Source organism: Peromyscus eremicus, chromosome 7 (genome assembly GCF_949786415.1).
Source record: "Peromyscus eremicus chromosome 7, PerEre_H2_v1, whole genome shotgun sequence".
NCBI lineage: Eukaryota > Metazoa > Chordata > Mammalia > Rodentia > Cricetidae > Peromyscus > Peromyscus eremicus.
Window position 1 is genome coordinate 38,879,710 of NC_081422.1, and position 25,607 is coordinate 38,905,316.

At 48.2% G+C, this 25,607-nt stretch overlaps 1 protein-coding gene across 1 annotated transcript in view; it reads right to left on the reverse strand.

The window, feature by feature from the left end:
* The window catches only part of Cxcr5 (C-X-C motif chemokine receptor 5), a 24,428-nt gene extending 6,868 nt beyond the window's left edge, over nucleotides 1-17,560 (reverse strand). The window contains exons 1-4 of the mRNA XM_059269023.1: nucleotides 17,507-17,560; nucleotides 17,304-17,401; nucleotides 14,712-14,891; nucleotides 7,063-7,180 (exon numbers count right to left, since the gene is read on the reverse strand). Coding sequence (XP_059125006.1) covers nucleotides 7,063-7,180; nucleotides 14,712-14,891; nucleotides 17,304-17,401; nucleotides 17,507-17,560 — 450 coding nt within the window. The remainder of the gene's footprint in view (nucleotides 1-7,062; nucleotides 7,181-14,711; nucleotides 14,892-17,303; nucleotides 17,402-17,506) is intronic.
* Nucleotides 17,561-25,607: the final 8,047 nt, after the last annotated feature.

Below are 25,607 nucleotides of genomic sequence, written 5' to 3' on the forward strand. Positions count from 1 at the left end.
AAATAGGAAAGAGAAGCCTGAAGTCCACGAGAACTGTCTTCAAGCACTGGGAAGGGCCTTAGATTGGGAGGACAGGACTGGATTCTGATGTGAGCCTTAGGTGTAGACCAGGAGAAAAGAGCCGGTGGGGGAACAGCTTTATAACAAGCACCATCGTCCAGCAATGGGATGTCTTTGAGCTCAAGTGAAAGGGAAAATTCCTGCCTCAGGAAAGAGTCTGGGCCTCACACCTCGCTTCTGCCAGCCCACTCCCTGATGCTCTGCTTGTCACACCCTGCCTTTCTTAGCATGGGGTGTCCACCTCTCCCCAGCAGCCTTTGCTTCTCCAGCCTACCCTGCAGCCAGTGGATGTCCCAGGCTGACCCTAGTTCCCAGCCCTGAGGAGTCAGAAGAGCTTCCTGCCCAGTACACTCCTCTCAGGCCCAGCCCTAGCGCTCCAAGGCCTGTGCTGTGCGGTCCTTTAGCAGGATCTACATACAGAAGCTGAGTTTTGCCTTTGTCCTTTGTGGTTCTAGGAGTGAACCCAGGGCATTTCACAAGCTAGACAAGTGTTTTATCTCTGAGCTACATCTCTACTCATTGTCCCTGGCTGCCTTTCCATTTGCTGTTTTGTTGTGTGTGTGAGAGATTGTGTGTTTGTGATTGTGTGTTTGTGATTGTGTGTGTAAGAGACTGTGTGTTTGTGATTGTGTGTGAGAGATTGTGTGTTTGTGATTTTGTGTGTGAGAGACTGTGTGTTTGTGATTGTGTGTGAGAGAGATTGTGTGTTTGTGATTGTGTGATTGTGTGTGTGTGAGGCCAGAGGTAGACATCAGATGTCTTCCTCCATTATTCTACATCTTATCTTTGGAGACAATGAGGTCACTGAGTCGGAGCTAATTGATTGGCTAGATTTGCTGACCCCTGCACTCTCCCCTTTTTTAAGAATTTATTTATTTTCAAGCCAGGCAGTGGTGGCACACATCTTTAACCCAGAGGCAGAGGCAGGTGGATATCTGTGAGTTCCAGACCAGCCTGGTCTACAGAGTGAGTTCCAGGGTAATCAGGGCTACAGAGAGAAACCCTGTCTCGGAAAAAAAAAAAAAATTATTTTCATTTTCTATGTATGGGTGTTTGCCTGCATGTATGTCTGTGCCCACACGCACGGAGCCTGCAGATGCCAGAAGAGGGTGTTGGATTCTGTGGTACTGGAGTTACATATGGTTGTGAGCACCATGTAGGTGCTGGGAATTGAACCCAGGTCCTCTGGAAGAACATCCAATTCTCTTACCTGCTGATCCGTCTCTCTAGCCCTCCAGGAATAGGCTTGGATCTGAACTTAGGTCTTCACACTTTCACAGCAAGTACTTTGCACAGCCCCTTACTTTTTTGTTTAGTTTTGCTGTTGTCTTAGTGGCCTTGGCTAGCCTGGAACTCTCGCCACCACTGCCCGGCTCTTGTTATTTTAAGATAGTATCATGTCACTAAGTTGCCCAGGCTGGTTTTGAACTAACTCTGTAGCCAGTGTCTTGAATGTTTGGTCCTGTGCCTTGGCCTCCTGAGTGCTAAGGATTCCAGGCTTGTGTCACCAGGCCCTGCTGAGGCCATGTCCTTTTATGTCCTTGTGTGGGTATTTCCAGCCACCAGTTAGGATCTGGGAGTGGGGTGGGCAGGACATCTCTCATTTTAGCCCTCAGCAGCTCACAGGGACATGATCTGGAGGAATGAGATTGGGTTATGGGTGTGCAGATCTGCTCCTCTCAATACTCTTCCTTCAGAGGCCCTGACTCCCCAAATCCACCCAAAACCCTGGCTCGGCATTCGACCTATGGCCTCCTTTTTTTCCCAAAGGAGCAAGCCTACCAGGTCCTCTTCCATCTCTGTCTAAGGGTTTGGTCATTAGCAGTATGCAGTGCTTTTGGTTTTTAGTATTTTTTTCAAAAGATTTCTTTTTATTTTACTTATTTGTGTGTGTGTGTGTGTGTGTGTGTGTGTGTGTGTGTTGTATCTGTCATGTATGTGTGAGTGTTCTCAGAGGCTAGAAGAAGGCATCAGACTGGATGTGAGTGTTGAAAACCGAACTTGGAAGAATAACAAGTGCTCTTAACCACTGAGCCATTTCTCCCCAGCCCCAGTTTTTAGTTTTTGAGACAGGATATCACTGTGTAGCCCAGGTTATCCTTGAACTCAAGCTAACCTTGGACATATGACTCTCCTGCCTCAGTCTCTTGGGTGCTTGGGTTATTGCCATTATGCTTGGCTCTGGGGGAGACATTAAGCAGCCACTACCTCTTCGTCACATCTTCAGGTTTAAGGTGAGTTCCCCTTGTGAGCCAGCATCTGTCTCCACCGTGAAGACAGGCACATAGTCATGGTACGTGCACCTGCATCTCTCAGTAGCCTCTTAAAACCACCTCCTGAGCGAGCACTTGCTCTAAATGTTTTAAAAATTAAATTTTGGTATATTTGTCCATGTGCATGCACATTTAAGGAGATCAGAGGGAAGCTGATTCTCTCTTTTCATCATGTGAGATGCAGGACTAACTCAGGTGTCAGGCGAGGAAGCAAACACCTTTACCCACTGAGCCATCTTGCTGGCCCTTCTGAGATAGTGTCGATTTGAAATATTTTGTCTTTCATTCCCCAAAGAAAATTCATTCCTGCATTCTGACTCTGCGTTCTAAATACGTGGTTGCTCTTTATGTATCTGCCAAAGAAATGGGACCAAGTAGACTGTCCCTTAGAAGGGCACGTGTTCCTAACGTAGTCTCTGCGATCTGAGTGACAGAATCTAGACTCCCCCTAACGCAATCCCTCCCAGTCTGGACTCAGGTTTCCCCTCATTTCTGATTCCTCTAACCACCCCCAACTGAGGCTTCCTCTGCTGGGGCTTCTATGGGACTTTTCACGTGGTTAGAATGGGGGACCCTCCCTCCCCTTCCCCCAGGTAAAGCCCAGAAACAGCCTGAGCAAGTTTCGGTTCCTCTTTTTCATTCCTGCGGTGAAACGAGACAGTTGTGTGGGGACAGACTGTGACCTGTGATGCTCTGGTCACACTGAGTTTATGGCTGGTAGTGATCATCTAGGAGGGAGGGTCAGGCCAGCTAAACTCTGCAGCTTGGACCAGCTTCACCCTGTTCTGTGGCAGCCCCACCTCCTGAGGGCTGGGCATGTACACCATGGCTAGCCTGTGTAGGTGCCCAACCAAGGCCCTGGTTCCAGACATGCCCAGCCGAGGACCTCTGGTTTGAGGTTCGAAATGATGGTTCTCCTAGGCAGGGTCTTCTCCAGGTCCACCCAGACCCCTGGCTGGTAGGGTGACTTCCTGGCACACCTACTTTAGCCAGCAGAGAGTAGTGCCTTCCTGGTTCTTAGCCATCTAGAATTTTTGTTCAGCTCTTGTGCTCATAAGGATTGGTTGCCCGCCTTAAGCTAGCAGGTGTTCAATGAGGTCAAAGGTGATCTTTGAGTTCAAGGGGACAAAAGAGGCTGGTGCCGTGGCTCGGTGGGTAAGGGAGCTTGTTATATAAACCTGACGACCTGAGTTCCATCCCTGGAATCCATGGTGGAAGGAGAGAAGGAATTCTCAAATGTTCTCCTCTGACCTCCATCCACACAGAGGTCAGGGCACACGTGTGTCCTCATACACACACACTGATAATAATAATAATAATAATAATAATAATAATAATAATAATAATAATAATAAATTCATTACTGTAAAAGATGGGCAGGGCATGGTGGAGCACACCTTTAATCTCAGCACTTGGAAAGCAGAGACAGGCAAATCTCTATGAGTTCAAGGCCAGCCTGGTCTACATATAGCAAGTTCCTGGATAGGCAGGACTACAGAGAGATCTTGTCTCAAAATTAATTAATTAATTAATTTAATTAATTAAAAATAATAAAAAGAGAGGCTTGTGAGACAGCTCAGCGGGTACAGGCACCTGCCACCAAGCCTGACTCAGTCCTTGGGACAGACACACTCGAGAGAGAGCTAAATCCCACAAGGGCATGGGCACATGCAGGGGCACACGCGGGCACACGCGGGCACACACACACACACGTTATAAATAAACAAATGTAAAAAAATTTTAAATAGGACAAAGGGATGGTTGTTGCTTGACTTATCAAGATTCCTGTTTCGGAACCCCACGTTGGAGAAAGGAGGCCAGCAATCAGCTGGGTCAAGGGCGAGGGGTAGGGAGCAGGAAATGAAATCAATAGGAGAAGCTCTGCAGACTCCCCAGGAAAAAAATGGCAAGTTAAGACCTCAACTTCCTACCACAAGGCAGGAAACGCTCCTCGGGAGAGCCGGGGACGCATGAGACCTCGGTTTCCAATTCCAGCACAACAAACAAGCAGTGTGAAAGAGAAACCCGCAATTTTATCGAGAAGCCACTAATGCAAGACTCTTCTGCCTGCTCTGCCATCCAGGACACCTACGCTGTGACAGAGTAGGGCAGTGTGCCAAGGCCAGTCATGACCTTTCGGAAGGTGGGCAGGGCCAAAGAGGAGGCTCTGTGTTCCAGAGTGTCAACCACCCCTGAAGAAAGAGCACATATGGGAGGTAGATGAAGGCAGGGTGTGCCTGATTGAAGGGTTCCTTAGGATTCCTGGGCTCCTCGCTAGACCCTAGCCCATGTCCAGGCACACAGCTGAGGGCCTTTGGTTTGATGTGTGTCATGAAGAAGTTGCCAGGCTTCTCTCCTTGGGTAGGTTTGCTTCATGTCATAAACACCCTCTGCTGTCCCTCTGCCCCCTACTACCACCTGTCTCTAGTAGGTCACACATTGTGTCGAGGTGTGCAGTTAGGGGAAACTCTTGAGGTTTCTCAGAAGCCAGGAACGGCCAGATCTCCAGGAGGTTACAAAGGCATCCAACTGGGTCAGAGCTGATGGTCAGTGTGATGCCGTGGGCAGAAGATACCAACTGACCGGACTGGGGGCAACCAGTGGTAGGGATGAGGGCGAGGGTGGGAGCATGCTGCTGTGTGGAACAACTCGGTTTTAAAATCTGATCCAGGTGAGCTAATTTAAAATTAGATCCCGATGAGACTCAGCTGGCATCATAGGGGTGCCACATGGGCAGTCATGGGGATTCTGCACTTAGAAGGACCTCAGGATTGCTTTAATGCTTTCTTTTGTCATCTTGAATTTGTTTGTTTGTTTGAAACAGTCTCTCTCTATAATGTTCTGTCCTCAAATTCACAATCCTCTTGCCTGAATCTTTTGAGTGTTGTGGTATTACAGATATGTAATACCATGCCTGTCTTTGAAATCTTTCGTTCCTTTTCAACAAGAGGTCTTACATTTCGGTTTTTCATTGGACCTGCAGACTACAGTAAGTCCTAAATAAACACGTGGATAGATTTTAACTAGGGTTGGACTGCAGAGGCGAGACCAGCTATGATGAATCCTAGCTCTCACACCTGTCCACAGGCCACAGGCACTTCTCAGCTTGAGATGAGTAAAGGAGCATCTCCCAGCAAGCCTGGGGGCAGAGTGGGTAGAGTTATAAAACAGACCGCAGATGCTGGAGAGCTGAGGGAGTTGCGGACCACCTCAAGGAGTGCTCAGGGCAGGAGACCTGATAGGACCCAGGGTCTGGAGCTTTCATGGCCTAGCCCAGAAAGCAGCTAATAGAGAATAGGACCACGGTGAAGTTTCCAAGTCCGCCACTGCCCAGACCCCAGAGCCCGGGGTTTTCTGCTTGAGCTGTTCCCTACAACATCCTTTGGTAGCACAGTGACAATCAAGTCAAGTGAACCACTGTGCTTCCCTGGAGACTCTTGGGTGGGTGCCAGAGAGTGCCGCTGGGCACCACTTTTTTAAACGCCCACCTAAGGAACTCTTCCAAGAATACCTTATCTCTAGAGATGACAACCCTTTCCTGGAGGAGACATCATGCTCCATGACACTTTTAGGAGTAATACAGCTTAGCACTCCCTGCTGCATGACTCTGGCCACAGGGATCCTCTTCCTTGTTACCATCTGTTCTCACACTTCCTTTATCTATACTTTTGTCTAAAAGCTTCCAGTCAGGGATTCATTCCTCCCTCTTGTCTAGACCATAAGCTATTTGAGGGCAAAGATCAGGTTCTCAACTTCTCCATCCAACACAGAATGTTGTACCTTGATAACAAAACCACACAGCAAGATGAACAATTACATATATTTTTGTTTTTTGGTTTTTTTTTTGGTTTTTCGAGACAGGGTTTCTCTGTGTAGCTTTGTGCCTTTCCTGGAACTCACTTGGTAGCCCAGGCTGGCCTCGAACTCACAGAGATCCGCCTGGCTCTGCCTCCCGAGTGCTGGGATTAAAGGCGTGAGACAAGGTCTCATGTGTTCTAAGCTAGCTTCAAACTTGTTACGTAGCTGAGGATGATCTTGAACTTCTGATCCTCCTGCCTCCGTCTTTCTCATGCTAGGATTACAGGCGCGTACCATCATACCTAGTGTACTGGGGATGAAACCCGGTTTCAGGCATGCTTGGCACGCACTCTACCAACTGAGCACTTTCCCAGTGAACAACTACACCTTGGCTGATGAACTAGCAGCGCCGGCACACTGACATTCAGAAAGCATCCAGCTGGGCGTGGTGGCGCACGCCTTTAAACCCAGCACTTGGGCAGGCGGACCTCTGTGAGTTCAAGACTAACCTGGTCGACAGAACGAATTCCAGGACAGCCAGGGCTATACAGAAAATCCCTGCCTTGAAAGATAAAGAGAGAGGGAAAGGGGGAGGGAGGGGGAGAGAGAGAGAGAGAGAGAAAGAGAGAGAGAGAGAGAGAGAACTTCCAAATGCTTTGCCATTCTAACCCAAAGAGACAAAGAGGGGACCCTCTATTGAAGAACCAAGAGGCAGAGTTGTGCACCTAGTCCCACAGCCGGAGATGCAGATGCCGTCCCCCTCCGGTATCTATTAATGGTGACAGATAGGGTGGACAACAAAAGTCTAAAAGTGTAGGCACCCTGCTTTTGCCTACGTTCTATAATCCTTGCGGAGGGACTCTCAAGCTGTCCCCTCTCCTTGACACAGAATATCTACAATTCCAAGCAGGAGCCACATGTTTCTACTCACCAGGTCGTCCAGGTTATAGGTGATGAGATCCATGTCCAGGGTTAGTGGGTAGTTCATAGCTGCTGTCTGTGTCACCAGACTGGTCCCTGTCTGGTGCTGAGAAGCTCTGTGCTGGTGCCTATGGAGAGGTGGCAGGGCGTCAGCTGCAAATTTAAACAAATGAGCTGGGTGCCGTCTCCTGGGGCCGCGTAGGGCTTGCCACTTGCCTCTCAACTCATCATTTTTTTTTTCCACTGGGTCTTCTTTTCTGGTGTGTGTGTGTGTGTGTGTGTGTGTGTGTGTGTGTGTGTGTGTGTATTTTTTCCTTTCTTTTTTCTTTTCTTTTCTTTTTTTTTTAAGAAAAAGGGAAACTCCCCCATGGCATCAGCAATAGTCAGACTTTTCAGCATCTTTCCTGGCAACTGTGGTCTGGACTGGGCCAGGGGTCTGGCCCTTCGCTCCTGCTCGCGGGACCTCTGTGAGGGAAGCACACAGACTTGGGAAACTCCTCATAGAAAGGGACAAGAGAAGAGTGCTTCCAGCCACCTTGAGGTCTCCACTTTTCTCATCACTGGGGTGACCAGCCACACCGGTTTGCCTAGAACCAAAAGAAAGTCCCTGCCCTGGGAAACCCCTCAGTCCTAGGCAAGCCGGGGCCTTGATCAGCCTGTTACTGCCGCCATCCAATTGTCCAGCCAGGAAGGAGTACCCCTCCTTTCCTTTTCAACTCAAGTTTGAAAGAGATATAAGTTACATTTTTTTCAAAGGGAACAACACTAAAATAATACTAGAAGACCAAAACATGAAATTACCAAATGAAAGCAAAACATAAACACAGCTACAGAGCCGTGCTCTGAAATAACAGTGTTCCACCCACAAATAAACTTGTAGACAGCCTGGCTAGAAAGGACATGGGCAACCACCTAGACCCCCCCCCCCCTCCAATTTTACACAAGAGGACCCTATAGCCCTGAGGCGGGGGGAAGGGGAAGAAAGAGAGAGAGAGAGAGAGAGAGAGAGAGAGAGAGAGAGAGAGAGAGAGAGAGAGAGAGACTTACCCAGGACCCTGTAACACATCAATGGCAGCCACCTTTATCAAGGGTCCTGACTCCATGTTTATCATCCTCCACTCCCCAAAGCAGCTTCTCTACAGGCTCATAGCACCTGTTTTTCCTCCTGCTCTGTCCCATCGTGAGTGGTAGACACTGATCCATTTCCCCTCCAGGTTTCATCCTGGTGGGTTTTCTTCTATGGTGAGGGGGTGGGGGCGGGGGAGCAGAGGGGGGGTGGTGAAAGGGGGTGCATTTCTTGATTTGTCCACAATAGTGTAAGACTGCACCCAAGGCGCCTGCCTACCTATGGTTTACTGGGGTGTTTTGTTTTCGGGGTTTTTTTTTTTTTTTTTTTTTTTTTTTTTGGTGTGTGTTTTGTTTTGCTTTGCCCCAACTTTGTAATCATCCTTCCCTTCCAAGCCAAACCACTACCCACACACTGTCGTCACCCTGACCTCCCAGGCAAATGACCTTTCGAGGGGATCCTATCCTGACCGGAGTTCTCCTTCACCATCTCCTCCATAGTCCAGTCTCGCCTTTCCCAGCCTGCGTACCTTGGTTACAGCAGTCCCTACCTCGTCCTCAACATAGAAAACATGTTTCTCAAGGCTTAAAGTGGGAAAACTTTTAACTCTGTCCGGGCTGTTTCAGTCTGTCCCCGCTCTCTTCCATTCCCTACCATCAGAAACGGCTCTTTCATAAATGTTTACATTTTAATTTATTTTAGTGTATGTGTGTGTGTGTGTGTGTGTGTGTGTGTGTGTGTGTGTGTGTGTGTGGCATGTGTGGGAGAGACAGAGACGACAGAGAGAGCACGTGTGGAGGTCAGAGGACAGCTTGTGGAAGTTGGTTCTCTCCTTCCACAGTGTGGGACCTGGGGACCAAACTCAGGTCAGGCTTGGCGACAATGTCTTTACCTGCTGAGCCATCTTGCTGGCCCCAAAACCTGCACTTGAGGAGGAAGAAGGCCAGGACATGGGAGGGCTGGAGCGTCTCTCTAGCCCCTCCAGTCCTGCACCCTTCTGGGACACAGTCTCAGAGCTTCTTGGGTCTGGAAATGACCAAGCACCGCTCATCCTTCCAATCCTTCCCCACACTGTCTTGCCCCTCCAGCCCGTACACAGGGTCAGCTTTTGCTACCCGGAACACACTGCTCAGAAGAGACAGCGCATGAGACTCTCCTAGGCATGGAAAGGGACTTTGAAAGACGAGCCAGTCACCCCTCACTCTACCTCCCACCTCCAGGGAATGCAAGAGCAGAGGTCACTGCGTCTTCGTCAAACAACCCGACACGGGGTGAGAAAGGAAATCAAGTTTCCTCAGATGTCAAGGTGAATGTCTGTCACCCTAGCACTTGGGAGGGTGAGGCAGGAGGATTGTGAGTTTGAGGCGAATGTGGACTACGTGGTGAGACCCGTCCAAAAAACAAAATAAAAAGAAGAGGGAGGGATCTTGTTTGAGAGTAGGATGGTTTGATGTTAGAAACTGGCTCCTCGTGCTGAGTCAAAAGGTGTCTTCTTGCGTCATCCCAGCAGTTCTAGGGCCTCACACAGGACCATGTAGCATGTCTCCCAAGTGACCTCTGACTACAGACATCATGTGCTTGTGAGTCTCATGTTTCTAAGACCCATATTCTAATGTCTTCAACTATTTTTCGAAGAACTGATTTTTGGGTCCCTTATCAGCCTGTTCTTTGACCTCTGGGTGATTTCCGGTCAGTGGTCCAGGAACTCTGTGTCTAAGATAAACTCTAGGAAACTGAGTTTCCTTGTTCAAGACTCCGAACATATTTAGTTGCAATTAGCATGACCGTTTCTGTGGCTCCTTCTCCTCTTGACCTCATAAAACCCTGTTAGTGGGTTTCATGCTGATGGCTCAAACCCATCATTGATTTTATAAAGGGAAACTTCTCACCTGTAGATGTGATGACAACATAAATAAGCCATCCTTGGGTCTAGCCAAGTCTTGATAGGAACTCTTAGCAGGACGAAGCCAGAACCAGCATCTTGCTTTGTTTACCTAGAAAGGTCTGGGAAGACTTCATGGAAGTAAGACCCAAGCTGGGCCTTAGGGAGGTGCATGATGGGAGGGTGATGATGGGGTTGGAAGGCTGCATGAAAAGGTGTGTGAAGCCGGGCAGTGGTGGCGCACGCCTTTAATCCCAGCACTCAGGAGGCAGAGGCAGGCGGATCTCTGTGAGTTCAAGGCCAGCCTGGGCTACAGAGTGAGTTCCAGGATAGTCAGGGCTACACAGAGAAATCCTGTCTCAAAAAAAAAAAAAAAAAAAGGTATGTGGAAAAATTGAGCCATCCCTGGCACACTGTAGGCATCCCTGGCACACTGTAGGCGTCAGTAATGGGGTGTGGTGCTGGTGAGGACAATGTGAGGAGGCAGGAGGAGTCTGGAGATGCTCTTGGGGCTGTCTCCTCCCTTATTCTTAATCACTGGCCATTCCGGGCTGTGTTGTAGGCTCAGAGGGCTCAGGACGGTTTCTCAGTAGCAGCAGCTGCAGGCCCTGGCTGGAAAGTCTACCTGCGGTGTGGTGTCGGCTGCAGCAAAGCAGTCCCTGTGTCCCCTTCACAAGGACTGGGCCAAGCCCTGTGGAGCTGCTGCACCTGGGGCTTTACCGGACTCATCTCTGTTCCCTCCACTTCCTGGTCTGAACTCATTCAGACATCATCCCTTCTGGTCCCGTCAGATGCAAGGATACATTCTCACCTGGGCCCTTTAATCTTAGCCTTCTTGACGGTTAACCCTTAGCCCTAAGTGGATAAACACCTCCGAGCCACAGGCTTTGGTAATGCTTCAGATGCCTCAGAGGGTCACTGTCTGTGTTTGGAAAAAAGGCTCGCTAGATCTTATTAAAGATGTATTTATTTAAATTAAATTTTATGTGTGTGAGTATTTTGCCTGCATGTGTATATGTATGTGCACTATGTGTACCTGTGTGAGCCTCTGCCTGAGGAGGCCAGAAATGGGCGTCAGATATACTAGATCCGGAGTTACAGAGGATTGTGAGCCACCATGTGGGTGCTGGGAATCAAACCTGGGTCCTTTGCAAGAACAGGTGCTCTTAACTACTGAGCCAACTCTCCAGCCTCAAGGAGCATTTTATTGATTGATGATTGATGTGGGAGAGCCCAATCCACAGTGGGCAGTACCACCCCTGGGCCTGTGGTCCTGAGGGGTATGGAAAAAAGGCTGCTGAACCTGAGCCTGGAAGTCCCAAACAAAAACAAAAAGAGGCAGGGCCACAGTGATCCCCTCTCCATGTATTCACACCGTCACACAGATGGGTCTCCTTTGCCGCATGGTTCTGCCATAAACTGCTGCCACAGGCTCCCCTCCCCAAAAATGAAGTTAATTGGTGATGAACTGAAACCTGGAAAACCATGAGCCAAAACAAGCCCTTGTGAGCTGATGATTGATGATAGTTGTTACAGCAACAGGAAGCGCTCTGATACATCACCATAGGCTCTTCAAACCCGTAGAGCCAGACCAGCTTCCCCAGGACAGAGAAGGCCATGGCTACGCCGCGGTCCTTGACTTAAAAGATGTGAAGGCAGAGGATTCACCTTTATGCTACAGTCAGCAGGAATGGGGCCCTTCCAGGTAAGGCAGCCCAAATAACATTTCAATTTGTTGTTTGTGTGTGGTTTCTACCCTGCGGACAGCCTCTGAGGCTGAATTATTATATCCCAGGTTTCTCACTAAAGTGACCAGCGCTGGCTTTCCCAGGGCTGGCTTTGTGCCTGGGTTAGGTGTGGGTGGCTGCTTAAACCCCAGCTCAGGTGTATTTTTCCCAGTAATTATGCCTTGCTGTTAATGGATTATATTAATTTCCATTTGTTCCACCTACTAGATATAATCACTTGTATCCACAGAAAAATTGAATCGTTCCACAGAGGCTTAGAGTGTTGCTGGAGGGAATAGGTCCCCGTCGGCCTCAGCCTTTTATTAACTGGAGTGTTCTTCTCCTGGGTAGAGATGTCATTGTTTCTCCAGTGGGTCCCCTTCGATGGTGAACAATGGAGTTTCACAGCTCACCTGCCTCAGAAGGAGTCGGCGTCCCTTCAAGTCCCTAAGAGAGATCATAGTAACATTTACACAGCAGCATTCACCAAATTACACAGTCCTACCATTTCTAAATTTAGCTGTCTTTTTTTTTTTTTTTTTTTTTTTTTTTTTTTTGGTTTTTCGAGATAGAGTTTCTCTGTGTAGCCCTGGCTGTCTTGGAACTCACTCTGTAGCCCTGCGGACTGGAACTCAGAGAGATCTGCCTGCCTCTGCCCTTTCCCCCAGCCCCCCAGTGCTGGATTAAAGGTGTGCACCACCACCACCCCACTACACAGGGTTTCTCTGTGTAGCTTTGGTGCCTTTCCTGGAACTTTGTAGCCCAGGCTGGCCTTGAACTCACAGAGATCCACTTGCCTCTGCCTCCTGAGTGCTGGGATTAAAGGCACGCGCCGCCACCACCCATAAATTGCTTTTCTTAATCTTTATATTTCACTTAATCAATCTTTCTTTCTTTCTTTCTTTCTTTCTTTCTTTCTTTCTTTCTTTCTTTCTTTCTTTTCTTTTCTTTCTTTCTTTCTGTTTTTATTTTCCAGATAGGCTCTCCCCACATAAACCAGGCTGGTTTTGAACTCATGGTGATCCACCTATCCCTGGCTTCCAAATGCTGGGATAATAGGCATGCGCCATCAAGCCCAACTCACTGTTTTTCCCCTCTAGAGGTCAAACCAAGGACCCCCCATAAGCTAGGTAAGTGCCCTGAGATGCATCCCCAGTCCTCAATCTTCACTTTTCATATAAAACTGTCCAAACACCTGTGTAGAAGTTATTGGCATGGTCCCTGGCCATATTTGGGGGCCGGGGGGTGGGGTGTTTGTGGAGAAACAGTCCCCACTCCTCTTTTTCTTCTTCTCATGATTATAATGAGAATGGTTTAGAAAGGGCAGCGTGAAGGCGCTCCATAGGCACCAAACCTGAGACCAGGAGTCCACACAAGGCCGCACAATCAGAGACTCCTCTTTGGGAAGGATATGTACTTTCTTGACTATCTCAGGGGAAAACTATGGCTAACCTCTCCCAGGGGCGGTTTCTCAGTGCTGTGTTCCATGTGCTGAGCTGAATTCTTTATACTCTCAGTTCCTTTCATCCTCTGAGCAGCCTTTAAGTGTGATAATTGTATCACCACATTACAGACGTGGAAACTGAGCTTCAGACAGCAGCAGTATGAAGGGTAACAGCTCATTCAGACAGACACCAGGACCCAAAAGCACCATCAACACAGGAAGTGGGTGGTAAAGGTTGTCATCGCTGGGAGTCGGTGCCCACGCACAGCTCTCTGTCTTTAGGTAACAGGTAGTCTGCAGGGAGGAAACCGGTCCAGGTGCTGGGTAGGCATGTCAAGGTTACCGTAAGGTTACAGAGGCCATGTATGTGTGTGTCCGGGCACCTCAGCCCAGGGCAGACCAGGCTTAGAGAGCGAGTCAGATGTCTGGATCAGGTGTTTGTCTGATAAGTGCCAAAATGAGCCCTGGCCAGAGACAAGATAAAACTGGGGGCAGCGTGACTAACAGGGAGGGCAGGACAGACGTGTGGACACATTTGTACATGTATCTATGCATGTGGCGAGAATATTTTCAATGGTACCACGTCAGAGCAGCATGGCTCAGTCGAGCAGTATGGAAGGTGCTTGGGAAAGACACAGGCAGCCTGCTCTCACAGGAGAGCTGTGTGTGAATGTGCTGGGTAAGCTGCGAGGCTGCGTGGTTGATGGAAAAAAATGTGGACATGATATCTAGAGGCCCAGATGGAAGGCCCAGCACTTCTGCTTTTCAGCAAGGGCCAGCTTTGCCCAATATTCTAACGTACACTAAACACCAAACGAAGGGTTCCTCAGACAGCGGTTCTCACACTTTGACTCAGTGGCCTGGAGGACTTGGTAAACACCATGGCTGGGGCCTAGCCAAGTGGCTGAGTCTGGCAGTCTGGGTGGGCATCCGAATCTATGTGTCCAACCGAACCGTTGTCCTGAGAACCGCACTCAGAAACCCTAGATCACGCAGGGTCTCCTTACTCACATACCCCAGCCGTACCCTTGTTCTGACACAGCTAGTATGCTAGGCTGGAGCCCCCAGCCCATCCCCACAGAGCTCTCAGCCTCTCCACACAAAGATCACTGCAGCTGAGGCCTTTCTAGAACAAGGATAGCACCTCCCACAACTAGCATAACCCACCCGTTTCTTTGCCCAGAACAAGCTTCCCCGGGGTCCACTCTGGTGAAGCTGAGATTTTCATCATGCTATAGACTCAGGCTGCCCCACCCCTCTGGTACCTCTCTGGCCTGTCTTAGTCTCTCTTATTCTGTGGCTGTTGTCTTGTTTATGTATGTATGTATTTATTTGTATGTACGTGTATGGGCACGTGCATGCCATGTACATGTGTGGAGGTCAGAGGACAACTTGTAGGAGTCGGTTCTTTCCTCCCGCTGTGGGTTCTGAGGATTGAACTTGGGTTCTTAGGCTTGGCAGCAAGCACCTTTACCCACTGAGTCATCTCATTGACCTTGTTTTGCATTTTTTTTTATTCGTTTGTTTGACAAGATCTCACACTTCTGCCTCAGACGCATAGAATTCCTCCCGCTTCAGCTTCCCACACGCTGAGGTTACAAGTGTGTTGACACTGCATGGCTTCGGCGTCTGCTCTGACTGCAGGTTAATCTCTGCTGCTAGGTCATGTGTCCCGTTCCTGTGACTGAGAGCGTAGTTGTCATAGATAGGGTTCCCACTGCTGTGAGGAAACACCACGACCAAAAGCAACTGGAGGAGGAACAGTTTATTTGGCTCACTTATCCTGAGTCATACATAGTCCACTGAGAGAACCCGAGGTGGGAACTCAAACCAGGCAGGAACCTGGAGGCAGGAACTGATGCAGAAGACAGGAAGGAGGGTTGCTTACTGGACTGATCCTCATGGCTTGCTCGGCCTGCTTCCTTTTTTTCTTTTTCTTTTCTCCCCTGCACCCCAACCCAAGACAGGGTTTCTCTGTGTAGCCCTGGCTCTCCTGGAACTCACTCTGTAGATGTAGACCAGGCTGGCTTTGAACTCAGAGATCCACCTGCCTCTGCCTCCCGAGTGTTGGGATTAAAGGTGTGTGCCACCACTGCCTGGCTCTACAGCCTGGTCTTTTGGAGACTTTTCCTCAGCTGCTGCTCCATCTTCTCAGAGGACTCCAGCTTGTGTCAGATTGACATAAAACTTTCCAGCACAACACATCATAGACATTATTAATAGTACATAGTTCATGTAAGATACTTATTCTTCTTCCTCCAATACTCCTTCCACCTCACTCTTCTGCCTTTTATTTTTCATTTTTGATTGTTGATTTATTTTTGAGTCAGAGTTTTAGTGTGTAGCCCTGGCTGGCCTGGAATTCACTATGTAGACCAGCTGGACTCCAGCTCACAGAATCCACCTGCCTCTGCTTCCTGAGTGCTAGGATTACCATGAGCTATATTTTCTTTTCTTTTCTTTTCTTTTCTTTTTTAAATGATGGCCACTCAACCAATTTCTTTTGTGGATCCACACATAAGATACTAACTATCCTTGGGGTTCAAAATTAGACATAGAACTTCTCCAGCTCTTTTTGTAGTAGGCGATGGTTAATGCAGAGACTGCTAACACAGTGCCGAATGTAAGCTTAGCCCTCCACGGGGCAGCAGCATCACCACCTCCAAGGCTCAGAAACATCTCAGAAGAAAGGATGGAAAGAATGTAAGACATGGGGGGTGGGGAGGAGTGACATGCTGTCTTCTGAGCATGACATGCCTGTGGCACTCATGAGCTCATTGAGGAAAATCTGTCATGTATGAAGGAGGGGACATGAAGCCCTCTCCTCTCTGAGGAGCTACAGGCAGTTGATGGTAGCTGGGGAAGGAGGCCACTTCTAAATAACCACACACACACACACACACACACACACACACACACACACAAAATTTTTTAGAAAGGGGATTGGTCCAGGTGTGGTAGCTCACACCCGTAATCTCAGAACTACAGGGACTGAGGCAGAAGGATTGCCATGAGAACTAGGTTAGCCTGGGCTACGGCGAAACTCTTATTGGAAAACATTTTAAAGAAAGAAAAGAAGGTTGGGGCGGAAGAGAAGGAAGGCTAGACAGGCTCTGAGGAAGGCCTGGATGCAGCAGAGGGCTCCAGAGAGTGGCACACATCTAATGAGGGGCAGAGAGCAGCTGGTATGGGCTGGAGCAGGTTTAGGGTTATATATGGGAGAGGCCAGGAGGCGAGGATGGTGGGATTGAGAGGCCCTGAGGGCTTTGGGATCACAGAGGAGGCAACTGGGAACAGAGCAGAGACTTTACTGAAGAATCCCACAATGACACTGAAATTCAGGGAGGTTAATGCGGTCTTACCTCCAAGAGCCATTTATTTATTCTTCACCAATGACAAACCAGGTTCAACAGACCACCAGCGTCAGTCTCCAGCGGGCACAGGCGGTGGGTCCTTTGATAACCTGGCAGTTAATTACTCCTTGGGTCTGACCATTCCAGGTACTGACCAGGTGCTGGGAAAGTAACGAGAAACACAGCCACACTTGGTGTAGCCCATGCCGTGCAGATGGGCATTAAACACATAAACCACACACTTGGTGCCAAGAGAACCTCATAATGTAGTTGTAAAAACCTATACATTCGGTGTAGAAAAAGGGCAGTGTGCTGAGAAGTAGCAATGTGAACTCAATCTTCATAAACTAATAACTAGACCCCGATCCTCCCAGATTCATTTAGGGTTTGACGCTCTCTCGAATTCATTGCCTCCCAAGAATATTTCATCTCAGCCTGTGGAGAAAGCCAATTGGGAGTTGTTAGCATATTTTGTTTAGGAGGGAGGGGAGCCTCTATAGACCTAAGTCTATCCAGCTAGAAGGAATCTCAGCTGGTTCTGATGTGGTCCTCTGTGATTGGCTGAACTCTGCAGCTAAATGACTGACTGACACTTCTTGTATTTGAGACAGTGTCTTACTATGCATAGCCCAAACTTGCCTTGATCTCCTGATTCTCCAGCCTCAGCCTCCTCGGGTCCGAGATCACATTTTGAGCCACCATGCCTGACCCCTGGTGCTTTTAGAGCGATTTCTGTAAAGGGTACAGACTTTGGCTTTCCTGTTTTAAGTCCTCAGCACCTTACACGAAGTTTGTGATAGGAGCTGTGGTCAGCGACAGGGTGGTCAGAGGCTTGGGCCTTGGGTGGCCCAGAGTAGGGCAGGAGGGACGAGGTGACCTGGAAGCAAAGGCAGGAAATGAAAGCAGCTTCCTGATGTGGTTGTCCTGCAGCGAAAGTGAACCAGGCCCCAGGTGGAGGTGACAGGCCAGCGAAACTCCTCACCGCATTTCGGGACCTGGTGAGGCGGCCCACCTGCCCTATCAGCACCTTGATCATGGCTCATGAGAGAGAGGTTTCCAAATGACTCGGCCCTGCTACCCCAGGAAGGAAGTGTTCTGGGCTGTGAGTGGGGGCCTGTGCGTGTGGGTCAGGCCTTTGAAAGTGAGTTAGTGATGACCCAGCAGTGGGGGCAGGGCTGCTGACATAGTGAGCCTGGCTTGGGGAGGGCGGAGGTGGAAGGACCATCTGGCCTTCCCTCACAGAGGCTCACAGTGGGAAATCCTGTCCACAGCTCCAGTTAATCATGACAGACATGGCCAGCTCTGTGACACGACACTGCAGGTCTTCTGTATGCAGTCCGGATTTATCACTTTTGTTTCTCAGGTAATAGACGTTTTGAGAATGTTTCCCGTGTGTTTCCAAATTTACACCCTGCCTATCAACATCCTGTCTACTAACCAGGACTCAAATAGCTTTTCCTCTACCCATGTCTGTACCCCTTTCCACCTCTGCACAGCTGTGGGATGTCTTTCTGTAGACTGTGAATATGTGCGGCTCCCACCGGATAGTAAATAAAGCTGCTTTGGCCTACGGCAAGAAAGCTTACAGCCAGGCGGGAAATCCAAGCAGAGATACAGAGAGAAGAAGGGCAGAGTCAGGAGAGGCGCCCGCCGCCGCCGCCCGAGGAGCAACAAGATGCCAGCAGATCAGTAAAACCACGGCCACATGGCAACATATAGATTAATAGGAATGGGTTGATTTAAGATAAAAGAGCTAGCTAGCAAGAAGCGAGAAGCCAGAGGCCATAGAGTTTGAAATTAATATAAGCCTCTGAGTGGTTATTTTATAAGCAGCTGCGGGACCTCGGGCTGGGTGGGACTGAGAAACTTCCGGCTACACTGCACCTTTGCCTATAGGCTGTCCTTCTGGAATCTGAGCAGCACATCTCCACACCTCTGTATGTCCAAAGCCTAAACAACCTCAAGGCCACCTCAGTGTCCTTTCTTCCACAGTCTCCAAAGTCAAGGGAGCACCTGCCTCACTTTGATCCAGCCCTTTACCTGTGTTTCTCACTACCCCCTTACATTCTAGTTACTGAAGATTAGACACTCTTACTAGGATGTGAGAGGCTCTGGTGGCAAGACCATTTGTGATCCACCCTTCCCTCTTGTCCCCAGAGTTTTACACCCTATAGGTGCTTAATGATTATCTTTGATTGACTGAGTGGATAGATGGAGAGAGACAGAGAAAGGGGGAGTGAAGGTAGGACCCATGGAGGAGGAGCAGGAGGCCCAGGAAAGGGCTGGAGTTTTCTAGTTTACCATGACCCAGGCCTGTAGAGTTCATGTTGGGGCTTCCAGCAAGGTTGGAGTTAGGATTTAGCATCTGGGTGGAGGCTTTGGTCATCAGTGCCCCATGATGATGTTTGACAAGTGTCTGTGCTTGTCCTCATGTGTGTGTGAGATGCAGTCCCTACCCGGAAGGGGGCTTGTGAATGTGCACAGTATCTACTAGAGGCTGGGTAAGTGCGTCCATGAGTTATCCAGCTTCCTCAGACGGAGTAAGGTGGGCATTGACCCCACGCACCTCTGCTGTAGAGATATCTGTGGAGTTGCCGATTGTTTCCTGCTTGATCGAAAACATTTTGAAAAGTTACATTCACGTATTTATTGTGGGGAGAGGGTGAACACCGTGGTGTGTGTGGAGGTCAGAGGGTAACTTGTTGAAGTCGGTTCTCTCCTTCTACCACATGGGTCCTAAGGATGAGACTCAGGCCATCAGGCTTGGTGGGAAGTGTCTCTACCGGCTGGGCCGTCTCTGCCTCGCTACTTAATTATCACAGTGCCCGGCTCATAGGCAGACTCAGTATTCAACATAGTTTGGTGAAGGGATGGATGAACACATGCATAGAAAATGAATCAGTAACCTCTGGGGTTTACCTCCTGGGGCTGAGGCTGTACCTCAGTGGTAGAGGACTTGCCTTGAAGGCTTGAGGCCCTGGGTTCGAACTCTAAAAACCTAAACAAACAAACAACCAAAAAATAAGCACTCACATGAAATCTTAGTTCCCATTAAGCAAGGGGCCTAGGAAACGAAATGAAGAAGACAGGTGGAATTCCTCAGGCAGTGATACAATCCCACAATCCTCCAGGGTCCTCAGCTGGCCAAGAGCAGTAATTTCTGAGACTACAGCCAGAGTATCATGGGATGCTCAGCTTCACAGGAGGGCAATTGCCTTAGTTCACCACAAAACAGCTAGCGCTTGAGACTTCCCAGACGTGGGATGGAGACGAGAAAGGGACAGTGGACCAACCCCATGACCCAGCCCAGTGCCTAGAAAGTGAACTTGCTCTCCTGGAGGCAAGCTCTGGTCAGCTGCAGAGGGGACTCCTTGAGCTGGACAGTGGGGAGAGTGGCTGGGAAGTGAGTGGCTGAGGGCGGGGAAGAAGAAGTCTGGGATGGCCCTCACCAGCTCCCTACCTGAGTTCTGGTCTGAGGCAGGCTAAGTTGGAAAGACATCAAAGAGAAAGTCTCAGAAATTCACAGTGGCCCCAAAGGCTAAAGCAGTGCACCTCTGAGACCCATGACTAGTGAGCTGTGAGTGGTGGGTGCCAGTGTGTGTGTGAGAAACTGACTTCAGTCGTAGTTGGAGGATTCTGGTGAGGCCCATCTCTGTTGTTCAAATCTTAGATGGCCTTTTAATAAAAACCCAGAGCCAGATATCGGGGTAAGAGCTGAAAGATCAGAGAAGCAGAACAGCCAATCACTAGTTATTACCTCTACAAAATCCTCCACCTGAAGAGTGAGTTCTAGGCCGGGCGGTGGTGGCACATGCCTTTAATCCCAGCACTTGGGAGGCAGAGGCAGGCGGATCTCTGTGAGTTCGAGGCCAGCCTGGGCTACAGAGTGAGTTCCAGGTCAGGCTCCAGAGCTATACGGAGAAACCCTGTCTTGAGAAAGAGGAGAGAAAGAGAGAAAGAGAGAAAGAGAGAGAGAGAAAGAGAGAGAAAGAGAGAGAAAGAGAGAGAAAGAGAAAGAGAGAGAGAGAGAGAGAGAGAGAGAGAGAGAGAGAGAGAGAGAGAGAGAGAGAGAGAGAGAGAGAGAGTTTCCTCACGCCTTATATACCTTTCTCTGACCTGCCATCTTACTTCCTGGGATTAAAGGCATTTGTGCTTCCCAAGCAAAGGCATGAGATCTCAAGTGCTGGGATTAAAGGTGTGTGCCAACACTGCCTGGCTCTGTTTCTCTCCTATACTGGATCAATCTCATGTAGCCCAGTGTGGCCTTGAACTCACAGAGATCCAGACGATCTCTGCCTTCCGAGTGATAGGATTAAAAGTGTGTGCCACCACTGCCTGACTTCTGTATCTAATCTAGTGGCTGGCTCTGTCCTCTGATCCTTAGGCAAGTTTATTGGGGTACACAATATATCACCACAGATCTCACTCCAGGCTTTCCCCTCTAGGTATGTTGGTCCTGTGGGGCTTCCTGAAGATCCATCAGCTGGAGATCTCTGATGGCAGCTGTCTACTACCCTGCTGGGCACAGGGCAAAGAAAATAGGTGCTCTTACTCCATCTACTCTCAGAACAGGCAAAGGGCACTGGTGTGTGCCACTTCACCCTTGTGCAGGATACAGGCCTCTATGAGTGTGTCACATCTGTGTTTAAGTGAAGGCAGCTAGGGTCCAAGCAGGGAAAGAATTTTGTTGCTTTGGGAGCTATTAGTTACAGACTAATTTGTTTTGTTTCTTTCAAATGGCTTCTTCTAATTACTTCTGGAAAATCTAATTATACAATATAAGCATACATGATTTTTCATTATTGAAGTTATTGAAATTAAAAAAATTGTATTTATCGTATTACTTTATATGTGGGAGTGTTTTGCCTGCATGTACTGTGTGCACACCACATGTGTGTAAGTATCCACAGATGTCATAAGAGAGCCTTGGATCCTCCAGGTTTGGAGTTACAGATGGTTGTGAGAGCCTCCAGTAGACACTGGGAATCAAACTCAGGTCCTCTGGAAGATCAGCCAGTACTCTTACCCACTAAGCCAACTCCTCAGCCCCCTGATCTGTTTTCTATATGTATGTGTGTGTACCTGAGTGTCTAATTTTATGTGTATGTCTGTGTACCAATGTGAGTGCAGGAGTCCGTGTAGGTTAGAAGAGGGTGTTGGATCCCCTGGGACTGGAGTTACAGGCAGTTGTGAGCCCCAGTGTGAGTGCTGGGAATTGAACCTGTGTCTTCTGTAAGAGCAGTAAACACTCTTAGTCACTGAGTTTCCCAAGAATATATGATTTTTAAAGTGTATTTACATATTATTCTAATTTTTAAAATTTTGCTTTTCAAGACAGGGTTTCTCTGTGTGGCCCCGGTTGTCCTGGAACTCAGTCTGTAGACCAGGCTGGCCTCAAACTCAGAGATCTGCCTGCCTCTGCCTCCTGAGTACTGGGATTAAAGTCATGCACCACCACCACCAGACATTATTATTTTAATTTTAAAAATTATTTTAATATGTTTGTATATGAGTATTTTGCCTGTATGTATGCATACTACATGTGTGCCTGGTGTTCCTGGAGGTCAGAAGTGGGTATTGGATCCCCTGGAACTGGAGTGACAGATGGTTGTGAGCTCCCTGTGGGTGCTGAGAATTGAACCCAGGTCCTCTGGAAGAGCAACCAGTGTTTTTAGTGGCTGAGCTATCTCTCCAGTCCCAATGCTTTTTAATTTTTAAAATTAATTAATTAGTTAAAAAATTTAAAAATTTATCTATGCCACAGATCTGGAGTTACAGACAGTTGTGAGCTGCCATGGGGGTGCTGGGAATTGAACCTGGGTCCTCTCAAAGAGCATTCAGTGCTCTTAACCACTGAGCCATCTCTCCAGCCCCCTAAAAAAATTCTTGAGACAGGGTCTCTCTACATAGTCATGCTTGTCCTAGAATTCACAATATAGAACTGGTTGACCTAGTACTCATGGAGATCCTCCTGCCTCAGCTTCCTGAGTGCTGGAAACCAAACTTGGGTTCTCTGGAAGAGTAGTAAACCCTTTTAACAATTGTGGTGTCTCTCCAGCACCGCAATATTTTATTCTTAAGGCAATATGATACATAACTGGAAAACAGGAGAGATCAGAGATAATCTTACAGTGAGCACTAATATAACTCTGGAAACCATCTTTCTTGTTTTTGGTTTTTGAGGGCCTTTTTGGTTTCTTGAGACAGCGTCTCAAGTAGCCCAGGCTGGCTTTAGACTCATTCTGTATCCACATCTTTCCTTGAACTCCCAATCTTCGAGCCCCTGCCTCCTCAATGTTAATTTACAGACATGTGCAGTGGTGACACACGCCTTTAATCAGGAGGCAGAGGCAGGCGGGATCTCTGTGAGTTCAAGGCCAGCCTGGTTTTCGGGGAGGATAACTCGGCTATCCACTTCTAGCAGGCAAAGTTCGCCTGGTTTTAGATCAGTTGTTGGAACCATGTATGAGTGAGTTCTATGACCATCAGCACTACACAGAAAAAAACCTGTCTAGAAAAACCAAAGAAGGGGTTGGGGATTTAGCACAGTGGTAGAGCTCTTGCCTAGCAAGCACAAGGCCTTGGGTTCGGTCCTCAGCTCCAGGGGGGAAAAAAAAAACAAAGAAAGAAACAAATGAACAGGTATGTGCCACCATGCCCACTCAAAAACCTTTTTAAAAATACATTCAATTTATTGTTTTTTAAATTCTGTGTGGATATATATGTCTGCCAGTGTTATGTACATGTGATGCAGGTACCTACATAAGCCAGAGGCAACAGATCCCCCAGAGCTGGAGGATCTGATGATTGTACCACTCGACAAGAGTACTGGGAGCCGAACTGGTCCTCAGGAAGAGCAGCAAGTGCTCTTAACTGCTGAGCCATTTCTCCAGAACCCATCTTTTTTTTTTTTTTTTTTTTGGTTTCTCGAGACAGGGTTTCTCTGTGTAGCTTTGCGCCTTTCCTGGAACTCGCTTTGGAGACCAGGCTGGCTTCGAACTCACAGAGATCTGCCTGCCTCTGCCTCCCGAGTGCTGGGATTAAAGGCGTGCGCCACCACCTCCTGACCTTCCAGGCCCCATCTTTTTTCTTCTATATACAACTTGCAAATTTCTAATCATAAGTTATATGTAATTTTGTAAGGCTTCCATTTGACATGGTCTCAAACACGGGAGGATTTCAGAAAGAAACATCAATGCTTAACAGCATTTTTCTCCCTCTCACTATTTCCAAAATGTTTAATTATTAGAATTAATATTAAATTATTTATTAGAATTATTATGCATTTGGTTATATTTAATCAGTGTTTACTATTAAGAACCTTTTTTTCTTGCTTTCTAGGTCTAGGCTCTGAGGGTGCTGCAGTGAACACAGCAGATTCCATCTCCAAAGTCTTCCTGACACTCAGATTCTAGGGGGACGGACGTAAATAAATAATCTGGACAGTGTCCTGGATTAGTTCTACAACAGGAGGGTATTAGCATCAGTGGGAAAGGTAGCACAAACTGGGGCACACCTTTAATCTCAGTACTAGGAAAGCAGAAGCCGGCTGATCTCTGTGAGTTCAAGGTCAGCCTGGTCTACAAAGTGAGTTTGTATAGACCAGCCAGGGCTTCATCTCAGAAACACAAAGTAGAAAAAGGTAACCCAGGAGAGGAGGGGAGAAGAGCCGGGGGTCAGGGAAGCCCTTGCATTTACAGCACAAGTGTGACGTTGCTTTTGGTCAGGGAATTTTATCGCAGTCGTGGAAATAAAGCTAGGATACTTGGGAAGGCAGAGCCGCGGACTCTGGAGGGTGGGTTACTCCAAGAACATTGGCCTGAGGATCTAGAAAGCCAGCACAGAGGCAGGATTTTAAGCCAACAAAGTGATTTTAGGCCAACCAGAGATTAAAGATTGTGGCCTAGGGCAAGTCAGGGGTCAGAGGTGACAGAATGATGTAAATTCACCAGATCCCCCTAACTATTCTCTGTGGAAATCAATATTCTTTTTAAAAATTATTATTATTCTTTTATTGATGTCTTGCCTGCATGTGTGTCTGTGTGAGGGTGTGAGCTGCCATGTGGGTGCTGGGAATTGAACCGGGGTCCTCTGGAAGAGTAGTCAGTGCTCTTAACCGCTGAGCCATCTCTCCAGGCCCTGGAAATCAATATTTTTGTCATCATTTTACAAGTGATGGATCTGAGGTGTAAAAGGGGTTTTCAAAAAATCTGTTAACGGCCGCATTGCAGAGCTGCGATTTGAACTGGTATCATGAGCTTAGCCCCTGTGTTACAGAGGTGTGCCCAGTCCAGTGGGCACTTTTTCCAGGTAGAAAAAACTGGGTCTTAAGGTAAGTAATCTGTTAATATTGGTGGCAGAGCTGTGCTAGAAACCCTCTTGCTGCTTTTTCTTTCCTTTTTTTTCCTTTTCTTTGTGCAGGCAGTTGATCCCAGGCCTTAGGTGTCCCGTCTACCACTGAGTTACACCCCCAGCCCCAAGGGAGCTCTGCTTGAAACTTTTATTTATTTATTTATTTATTTGCTTTGGTTTTTTAAGACCTGGTTTCTCTGTGTAGCCCTGGCTGTCCTGGAACTTGCTCTATAGACCAGGCTGGTCTCAGTCTCGCAGAGATCCTACTGCCTCTGCCTTCCGAGTGCTGGGATTAAAGGTGTGAGCCTGGGGTTGGAGATTTAGATCAGTGGTAGAGCACTTGCCTAGCAAGCGCAAGGCCCTGGGTTCAGTTCTCAGCTCCAGAAAATTAAAAAAAAAAAAAAAAGGTGTGAGCCACTAACGCTAGGCTAAACTTATTTTTATTACACTTATTTATGTGTGTGGATGGGGTGGGGCACATGTGCCAGGGTGGTATGTGTGTGTGTGTGTGGGGGGCACATGTGCCATGGTGGTGTGTGTGGGGGTGGGGGGCACATGTGTCAGGGTGTGCTGTGAAAGTCAGAGAACAGCTTGTGGTGTCCATTCTCTCCTCCTACCATCTGAGAGCAAACTTGGGTTGTCAGGCTTGGTAGCAAATGCCTTTGACCCACTCACTAACCATATTGTCACCTTGAGGTATCTGGGTTGTTATTATTATTATTATTATTGTT